The sequence below is a fragment of the Nematolebias whitei genome, chromosome 14 (genome assembly GCF_014905685.2).
Source record: "Nematolebias whitei isolate Nwh7 chromosome 14, NemWhi1, whole genome shotgun sequence".
Classification (NCBI taxonomy): domain Eukaryota; kingdom Metazoa; phylum Chordata; class Actinopteri; order Cyprinodontiformes; family Rivulidae; genus Nematolebias; species Nematolebias whitei.
In genome coordinates, this window is record NC_056511.1 from 42,174,140 (window position 1) to 42,184,693 (window position 10,554).

General features: G+C 43.3%; 1 protein-coding gene across 1 annotated transcript in view; it reads left to right on the top strand.

Annotated features, from left to right (window-relative positions):
* Positions 1-10,554, top strand: part of LOC119420328 (RIMS-binding protein 2) — a 37,639-nt gene that overhangs the window by 18,244 nt on the left and 8,841 nt on the right. The window contains exons 9-14 of the mRNA XM_037687715.1: positions 279-734; positions 1,774-2,148; positions 4,316-4,471; positions 6,007-6,106; positions 8,501-8,637; positions 8,716-8,884. Coding sequence (XP_037543643.1) covers positions 279-734; positions 1,774-2,148; positions 4,316-4,471; positions 6,007-6,106; positions 8,501-8,637; positions 8,716-8,884 — 1,393 coding nt within the window. The remainder of the gene's footprint in view (positions 1-278; positions 735-1,773; positions 2,149-4,315; positions 4,472-6,006; positions 6,107-8,500; positions 8,638-8,715; positions 8,885-10,554) is intronic.

Sequence of the window (10,554 nt, forward strand, 5' to 3'; positions counted from 1 at the left end):
ATATATATATATATATATATATATATATATATATATATTTTTTTAAATATATACTCAAATAAACTACTACTTGTACTACTATTCCTACTTTTGTGGTTTTTCACGTACCTTCAGGGTGTGAATCCCCTGCGATAAACGAGGGACTACTGTATTTCTAAAATTTTCTACAGAAACCCACTTCAAAGTGGCCCAACTATTTAAGTATATATATATATTTAATGTTTGTATTCTCTCAAACTGTTTTGTGTTGTGTTAATTGTATCATTGTGTTATCCAAGGTGCTGGAGGTAGCCTCTCCTACAGCAGGCAGTGCTCTGCTAGGCCCCTCTCAGATCCAGTCCCTCCAGGCAGCTCAGGAGCTCACTGTCCGCACCATGTCTGCACACGGGGAGTCCTGTGACTCTTTGCCAGTAAATGTGCCCTCCAAGCTGGCTGCCATCATGGCAGGCCCAGCTGTAGTCACCCCAGTTGTACCACCCCTGCCCTGCAGTTCCCTTAATTTTTCCCCACCACAGTCCTACATAAACTCTGCTGCCAAAGTCTCTGTGCTGCCCAGCACTTTGCCATCAGACACACACATGCCTCGCCACGCAGCGGAAGGTGCTGCTAACCTGCCTCATGCTCTTTGCTCTGAAGATCTTCTCTCCTCCGCCTCCTACGTGAAAGCCTGGGCCACCCCCTCATCTGCTGCTGCCTTGGCTGCATGTGAAGCAGCCTCCACCATTACTCCGGTGGTAAGGCCCTCTCTGTTATCGCCCTGCATTGAAAGTATACAACTTGTTTGATCTTTTAGGTCATTGTTTTAATTCACTTTCCTTAAAAAGACATAATTGTTCATATAACAACTTAAAAATGAAAATGCTAGTAAGAGAGTGAAAATGAGTACACAGTTATTCACAAGCTTTTATTTCCTATGGTGATTTTCATCTTTTACTTCATATTGCAGCAACTTATAATACAGACCATTAATAAAAAAATAAATAAATAAAACAAACTTTCTAAGATAAATGATCCAAAGAAAAAACGAAGAATTTAGGACAGCAAGCCTATCCATCAAACCCTGAAAAGCTGATCCACTTTGTGACACATATTCCTTTTTATTTTTTCATATACATCTGTCGAAAGATGGATGTTTATGTTAAAGTCTCCTTCCATTTGACCGTCTAAACCATCTTTTGATGGGGCATGGTCAAATGTTGTACAAGGTCTTTTCTTGTCTGGGCCATTGCTATAGATTGCTGTATTGCTATATAACAGTTTGTCAACAGTTGTAAAATGTGCCGTGTGCGGTACTCTTGTTCACTTTTTGGTGGACCAGCACAGTCAGATGTTAGATATCTATCTTCACTAGCTTTGCAGCGAAATACGTCTCATTATGTCTCAGTATCTGTAAGATATGAAGAAATGGCCTAACATTCTTTATTCTTATTGTATATGTGAACAGTCAACTAAGAATTATGTAAGAAATCATAAGTGAAACAGTATGTAAAGTATGTCTATCTCGCAGTACTTTTCTGTGTTGCTAAGTCATTTGTTCACGCTTTCTTTTAAAGTACTTTCTGTACATTTATTAGTACGTTGCAAGAAGAAACTACAGGTACAGTAGTTCTGCATGACTTCATTACTGCTGTTTTGGCAAAATATAAACAAGTATGAGCTGAAATTATATAAAATTGCTGCAAAATAGTTAACAACTGTAGGGTAGCTTTTTGTACTTATTGTATTCTGATCAATAAATGTCATGAAATAACATTATATCTTTCTAATTTTCAGGTTAATGTGATGTCCCCTATCAACACAACATCTCTGCCATCTCCAGCAGCAGCTCCGGTGTCGGCTGTAGCACCATCGCCTGCGTTGGACCAGCGCAGAGATACAGACAGCCCAGGATCCATACGTCCTTTCCCGTCCATCACAGAGTTCATCGACGACCCCAGTGCCAAGCTTGTTACTCATGAGCCCATCCCGACCCCTCCCAAAGCCCCAATTACAGACCTTCTTGACCCTCAGAGCACTAACCTCCTCCGACCGCCCAGCACCTCACCTCTGGAGTCAGAGGTAGAGGAGGATCTGGAGAACACACGCCTGGTGTCCATCGATGAGTTTTTGAGACAGGACCAGGAGCCGGTGTACAGCAGGAGGCAACAGGTCAGCTCTGGTTCACTGATACTCACCAGGAACAGCATCTCTGATCCTTCACCACAAAAACACATCATTATGAACTAAAACCAAGTCCATCTGATTGATTTTATCACACACAGGATCTCACAATGTTGATTAACAGTCAAAAATGTAATGGGCACACAGAGTCATGATGAATGTACAGCAGAGTCCAGTCAGATGTCCAGTTTTTATATTTGGGACAAACACCCGGAATAGCTTCTTTGATTGGATAAAGGTTCTCAGATCTTTGAATGATCTGTTTTAACTTCAAGTTTATCATTAATATGTGGAAATGTAGATGAAACCAGGCATTCATATGTTTACCTGGAATTAAAATAACAGAGGAATACTCGTAAGTTGCACTCCATATTAGAGTTCACTATTATGCATGCTCAAGCATTTAAATTATTTTAAATATTTCTTGTTTTTTTAATTGCATGAGGAAATCTGTAGTGGCAGAGAAGTATGTTAGACTGGTACAGGACATGCATGAGAACAGCAGGACAGTGGTGAGATGTGCTGTAGGAGTGACAGACAGCTTCAAGGTGGATGTGGGAGTGCATCAAGGATCTGCTCTGAGCCCCTTCTTGTTTACTCTGGTGATGGACCGACTAACAGATGAGGTCAGGAAGGAATCCCCATGGACTATGATGTTTGCAGATGACATTGTGATCTGTGGTGAGAACAGGGAACAGGTGGAAGAGAACTTGGAGAGGTGGAGGTATACACTTGAGAGAAGAGGAATGAAAGTCAGCCGTAGTAAGACAGAGTACATGTGTGTGAATGAGAGGGAGGAGGTGGAACAGTGAGGCTACAAGGAGCAGAGGTCACAATGGTGCAGGACTTCAAGTACATGGGGTCCACTGCCCAGGAAAATGGGGAGTGTGGTAAAGAGGTGAAGAAGAGAGTCCAGGCAGGATGGAGTGGGTGGAGAAAAGTTTCAGGAGTGATTTGTGACAAAAGGGTGTCAGCAAAGGTCAAAGAAAAAGTTTACAAGACAGTGGTGAGACCAGTTATGTTGTGTGGTCTGGAGACAGAGACATGGACAAAAAGACAGGAGAAAGAACTGGAAGTGGCAGAAATGAAGATGTTGAGGTTCTCCTTAGGAGTGACAAGGATGGAGAAGATTAGGAATGAGATCATCAGAGGAACAGCACAGGTTGAACAACTGGGAGATTAAGTTAGAGAGGACACACTGAGATGGTTTGGACATGTCCAGAGGAGGGACAGTGGTTTGGACATGTCCAAATGACGGACAGTGGGTATATTGGTAGAAGGATGTTAAAAATGCAGCTGCCAGGAAAAAGGCAAAGAGGAGATGTATGGATGCAGTTAGAGAGGACATGGAGGTAGTTGGAGTGAGGACAGAGGACGCAGAGGACAGAGTGAGTTGGAGGAGGATGACTTGCTGTGGAGACCCCTGACGAGGGAAAAGCCAAAAGAAGAAGAAGAATGACTTTGTTGTACATGTACTCTGGACTTTGTTGTTTTCAACCAGTTTGACAAGATTGTGAACAAGGAAGAGGGCCGGAAATGGAGGAGGGGCGTACCAAAGAGACCATCTTATCACAAGCAGAACTGGATTGTTCCACTTTGGAGTAATCTGTTGGGGGAAGAATCAGTTTAGTTGTGTGTTTCCTCGACTGATGAAGCCTTCTGGATTGAAGGCGAAATGTTTCAGCACAAAAAAAGAAACTGTCCAGATGACCTGACTGAAAAATGTTGGATTGTATACCTGGATTATTGAGCATGGACTTTGTTAAGAAAAATGGTTTTCATATAACATCCATGTAGGAATTTATTAGTTATCTTTTTACTCATTAATTTTCAGGTAACCAATATTATGACATTTTTCATTTTCGTGTTTGATTTAGTGTAATACATAATCACAAATAAGATTTTTTTCTTGTTCTTTTTGTGTGTGTGTGTGTGTGTCTTCTAAGTGATTGTGACTTTGTGCAAATTATCAAACTTACCAGTAATCACTCCCAAATGATTTTTTAATTCCAGGTTGTAAAGCAACAGCACAAAAAAATGCAAAAGAGGATGGATACTTTTACAGCCCACTGTACAATGGAGTAAAATGTAGAAATTCAAACTGCACACATTTACATCAAGTATGATGATGTGATGCTCCACTGTGTTATTGCAGAGTTATGCCAGAGGACCTGTGGAGCCTCTCAGTAACTACCATGCAGACAACAGCCGCTCAGACCTGTCAGACATCCTGGAAGAGGAGGAAGAAGACCTTTACTCTGACCACCTCGGAGAAGCACAGGCCAGAGGTTTCACCACTGGAGCCAACAGGGTAAAGACACTGATGCTCTGCAACACCTCACATGGCTCTACATTTTCGCAGGCGCTGCAGGGTCTGCTTTTAGAAGGATATTTGCTGCGTTTTGTTCATTTGTTGATTTCTGTCCTGTCTTTGATTGTGTTCATGATTTATTTTTCCTCTTCTGTTTTTTCACTTTGCATAATTCTTTTTCACTGAACAATTCAACTTCATCAATCCATTCTCGGTTGCTTTAAACGATTGCTCCTAAAGTCGCGCAAGTTAGACACACCAGACAGTGAGGAGGAGCTTCTGGAGAGGATTCTTAAGTTGCCCCCTCAGGTCCTTCACAGCAAGCAGCTGTTCAGTATCGCTGAGGTGACCGAGGAGGAAGACAGCAGTCAAGAAGATCCTTCACTTCATCGCAGTAAGGTTCGGCCAGGACCCAGCCACCTTCACTCCAGAAGCTCTGAGGCTCTTCGTCATGATCCTCAGCTTCACACACATACGACCAACCCAAATCCACCTATTCTACCTCACCACCATCATTCCAAACCTCTGACCAAAGAGTTTTTAGTTAGACATGATCCTGTACAGGTCAAACCAAAGACACTTTACAGGACGCACTGTGCCGACACTGTTAGCTATCCTGAAAATGAAAATACAAGTTCATATGAAGGTCCCACCAGCAGGCGGGTTTCAGCCCGCTCTTCTCCTAGTCTCACTCCCAGCAGCAAAGACAGATCACTGCTCAAAGGACTTGGGGACCGCCTTAGAAGGGCAGCAATGCTCAGAAGTCAAATGGCTGTCGCTGCGGTGACCAACCCGCACCAAGGTCTTTCTGCACCGAGAACCTACCCAGTCAGCAAAACAGTGCAGGGTCTGAAGTCGCCCGTTGGTCGTGGGATGGAGATTGATGTGGAGTACGGTACAGACAACGAGGAGCCTGTGGAATGCTGTGTTGGGGAGGTGGCGATGGAGCAGAGGAGCTCGGAGTGGTGGGTGGAGGGGGCTCAGGTGGAGCACAACAGACCTGCACACCGACGAGGAGCGAAGGCTGAACCGACGGTAACTACAGACCAGCTGTAGTGGCTTTATTGTCCCAGCCCCATCCCCCCTTATCTGTGCAGATTAACCCATCTGAATCATGTGTACAGCAGATAACTCCACTGCTCACTAGACTGAAACTTTTCAATGATCATCCTCATCATCACTGCTGTGAAGCCAACACTGCAGAATCTCCTTCCCTCCCCTGTCTGCTCCAGCTGCTTTAAACTCCTGCTCTTTAACCCCCCACCCCCCCCCCCCCCCCCTTTCCTTTCCCAAGATACTCAGCAATGCCTGGCTCCTCAGCTGCTTACAGTCCCTGTCTCTGTTCCCTCTCGACTGCTGCAGCTATAAACTGTTGTTTTTGAGAAACCTCTGTTTTGATCCGTGCTGTAGTGACTAGTGGTCCAAAACATTGATGCACAGAAAAGAGGAGCACGTGTATTTACTGTTATTTACATCCTAAATAACCTTTGCATTGATTATTATTTCCTTGCTATCTGTTTCTTTGTTTTGAACAGGAGCCCTGCCAAGTCCCTCCAGCCGTGGCAGGCCCGTCGAGTGGGGGGCAGGCAGAGCTTTCCTGTAAAGCAGCATGCTCGCAGGCTGGGTTATTCAAAGGTTAGAGCATGTCTCCTCATTCATATTTCCTGTCTTGCTGCAGTGGAACTGTTTGGAGAGATGCGTGTGGTTCTTGTCGGCAGGCCTCTCCCTTTCCTCCCATGAAGGCTGTCAGATTAGCACCTTGCGCTTTAGGGGATGGGAGGAGGAGCAGAGCGAGTAGGTGGTGCTGTAGCTGCAGTGGAGAAGTAGGAGAAAGCCTGCTAAGCTAAGAACCGGCTTAACCCAAAGTGGCTTGTCATGACAGGAGGAAGTGACAGTCATTAAAATAGTAACCTCATTTAGCCAGAAGAGAAACCGCCCAACATACAAGCTCCTCTTCCTCCCTCTGCAGCTCCCTCACTCGCTTCTTCTCTTCTTGTTCAGTTTAAGACCACAGATTGCAGCTCAATACCAGACCTTACTGTTTTACGTTAACACACCAAGCATACATTTGTGTTTTACATGTGCACTGATAGAGGAAGGGAGCAGGGAGAAGTTGTGTCCTATCGACTCAAAACGTTAGTGAGGATGTGAAAGCCTGCGAGTCGTCCGCCCGTGACTCTTGTCACACATGGATTGATTCTCTCTAATGAGATGAGTTCAGCTTAGAGCCTCACTACAGCTCCTGAGATATGTCTCTTACTGCCTTATGTTTCATCTGAAGTGTCTGGAGCTACACTGATGGATGTCATACTTTATGCTGCCGTTCTGTACTTAGTGCTGCTGGACAAAAACCGGCTTCTTTACAGTGCATGGTCTGCAGCATGCTGCATTTTAAATTTCATAACTTGCTTTTTCTGCAGCATGGAGGCTGTGTTATGAAATATTGCAGGTTAGCTCCAGGTTAGTTCTGAGTGTGAGGAAAAACGTTTTTCTCTCTTGCTTGCCTTCAGATCATGAAAGAGTTTATCAAACGGCTCGCACAGCTTAGGATCAGTGGTTTAGCTTGATTACCTCTTTACAGAGCAGGTGCTGGGCCAACACTGCGCATAGCAGCTCGCAGGCTTCACTATCTGCAGGAATTGTTGCAAACTGTTCAAACAACGTGTTCCCGTTGCTCTGTTGTGCTACAGAAAGTCATTGTAATATCAAATAGAAAGTGAAGCGGAACATTTACCACTAAATCTTGGAAGTTACCGATTCAGCTACTGTCAGAAGCACCAACAAATATCAGCTTTCTTTTAAAAAACTCATTAATAATAATTTAGGACTTATTTTTATAGCAATATAGTGACAGAGAGCTGTTTTATAGTTTTGTCAAAATCCTATTGCCCGTGTGGACATTTTTCAGTTTTTTGCTCATTTCGATCGTCGTTAGATTTACTGCTGCCAATTCTCAATCAAGCTGCACTTTTTAATGTTTTGCTTGTTTGAGTTTTCCCAAAGTTAGGGAGGAGTAGCAACAGTAAATCATGACAGAAATAGGAAACTGTCAGCCAAAAAGTGATAAAGTTATTTCAGTGTGTATTTGTTGGTACTCTTATTTGCTGACAATCCTTTACATTCTTATTTGTAAAGGATTTGGTTTGTGCTTCAAGTACTCAAAATCAGCTGATTTACGAGCTAAACCGTAAGATGGACGCGATTTGTGAGAATCGCAGGCCACCTGCGACTTTTAAAACTCATCAACATGTTAGAGTCAACCTTGAAGAATGCTCATAGTGGAATGCCCATAAATCTGGTCTTTTGAATCTGGAAAGTTCCAGCAGGACTCAAGGCTGACAAGAAAAAAAACAGTCTGCCTGAAAAAAATCAACAATTGTGGCTTATCTGAATCTGACTCCCCCATTTGGCCTTGGATGCGGACCAACTATCAAATTTCTCTTGGGACATGGATAAACTAAGGAAAAAGCTTTGTCTATTGCAACCTCCCCAAGAACTTCTGTGCAGGCTTATCAGAACTGCCGGCTGACGCCAACATCTTATCAGGACTATGGCGCTATCTGAAGGTGCTTCATGGACAAATCTCACCGTCTTCACGCCACATGACGCATATGTAACGTGTCTGTAAATGTGCTTGCTGTTTTTTTTTATGTCTTAAATCATGTCCTGATAGGACAAGATATGAAGAGAACTGTTTTGTAATGCAACTATCCATCATCATGGCCTTTTACATTTTTCTATCTAAAAAGTATTCTGATAAAGAATAAGGGGCTGCGCTCTTGTAGCAGCAGCAACGTGCACTCCGCCCATCTTTCGGACGACTGTACGAACATAATCTCACTGTATCTCGGTGCAATGATAATAAAGCTTGTTCGATTCTGATTTCAAGAGAAATGGAAGAAGAAATTGAATTAGTTTGTGGGTGAAGATCTACATAATGCTGGGTCACTGTTGGTATTTTTTACATTTGTAGGGTACCAGACTCTTGTTGGTTTGGGATTGAGTGTATATTTGTGTGTGTGACCTCAGATAAATCTTCAAAGATGAAAGGAGATTGTGACACTCGCATCTTTGTGGCGCTCTTCCCATACGATCCGGCCACAATGTCCCCCAATCCTGACGCTGCTGAGGAGGAGCTTCCATTTAGCGAAGGACAGATCATCAAAGTACGTCCTGAACTTTTTCTGTTACTCAGTATTTCATTGTTTTCTGTTTTTGACACAATGTTGCACTCTTCCCTGCAGGTGCACGGAGATAAAGATGCGGATGGGTTCTACCGAGGGGAGTCGGGTGGTCGTCTGGGCTATGTGCCGTGTAACATGGTGTCTGAGGTCCAGGTGGAGGATGAGGAAACCCGGCATCAGCTCCTGCAGCAGGGCTTCCTGCCCACAGCGACCTCCATGGAGAACATGGGTACGTGGCAGGCAGTGGTCAGCTGTATCACAATGTTGTTTCAAAGCTTTTACTGTGTACTGTGTAACTTGTAACGCTTTGTCCATGAAGTCACTGCTTTTTATGTTTTAAGTGGTAAGTGAAAATGGGAGCACGTGAATTTCACAATTCAAAACAAAGTTTTACCCTTCAGTTCTGATCAATGTGGCCTTCATGCTTAAAAACAAAGCAAAACTTAAAGCTCTTCATTTAATGCTGAAACTTCTGTTTTGTTTATCGTTCCCTCAAAAATGGGTTCCAGTGCTAAACAAGAGCCAGCGCTCACTTAGCGCCAGCTCTCTCTGTCTCTAACATCAAACACTTGAGCTCTGGCTCAGAAAAAAAATGGTTTTAAGTTTTCTGAGCACCAACTCTGCAGGGCCGGAGCAAAGAACGGCTTTCATCAAGACTTGGGGTGGGTTCTTGGAGACCAGGCAGCCACCAATAAAAATGTTGTGAACACCATGTTTAAACCATGAAGTTAGTTTCACTTTTGGTCTACTTGATTTAGAACAAAACAATAAAGATTAACTGTGAAATAACACAAGCTCATAATCTCTGATCTCCCTGCAGTTTTTGTGTTTGCTTTGGATCACATGTTGGTGGTAAAACCTGGTCAGAGCACCACTTGGATCACAAGTTACTGGTGTCCGCAGACTTTATGATCCAGCTGCAAACACTATTAAAAAATATTTGGCAATATTCTTTTTATTTTTGGGGCTGCAGGTGGCGCAGTTGGTAGAGCTGCTGCCTCTCTGCAAGTAGGTTACCCCTAGTTCAAACCCCGGTCCAGGGGCCTTTCTGGGTGGAGTTTGCATGTTCTCTCCGTGCATGCGTGGGTCTTCTCCAGGTACTCCAGTTTCCTCCCACAGACCAAAAACATGCACGTTAGACTGACTGGTAACTCTTAATTGTCTCTAAATGTGAGTGAGAGAGTGAATGGTTGTTTGTCTCTGTGTCCCTGTGATGGACTTGCAACCTGTCCACCCCCGCCCCTCGCACAGTGATTGCTGGACATGGGCACCGGCGACCCCCGTGACCCAAAAGGGACGAAGCGGGTAAAAGTGATGGATGGATGTTCTTTTCTTACATTAAAAAAATCTCAGTTCAAACATTTTACTGAACTTTTAAATACTTGTCCTGCACCACGTAGTGGAAATAATGTCCACACATCCGCATGTCCACTTATAAAAATACAGAGATAAAAACATTGTTAGCTTAGCCCAACATTCAGCCAAAGCACTCGTACTTACTTTTTTTGGCGAGATGTGGTTTACAGTTTTCTGTCTTTTTTATTACTCCAGCAATCAAAGTCTAATGACAACAACATTTGTATAAAATAAGACAGAAAAAAAGCAGAGAATAGCAGTCCCATACTTGTTTTGGTTTCTAAAACACAAAAACACAGTGAGGCTGTGAACCAGGCTGCTGAGACATTGTTTCCCAAAATACAAAATGGATCTGTTACACACCCCTGCTTTGGAAAGAGTTTTAAATAAAGAGATTTTGTATAATATCAGTTTGTATGTGGATGACAGATTCAAGAATTCAAGAATTTTTTATTGTCATACCAGCTCACATTTGCATGTCTGCGGTACGAAATTCAAACTCAGGTCCAAGATCAAGAAGCCTAACAATTAACATATAAATAA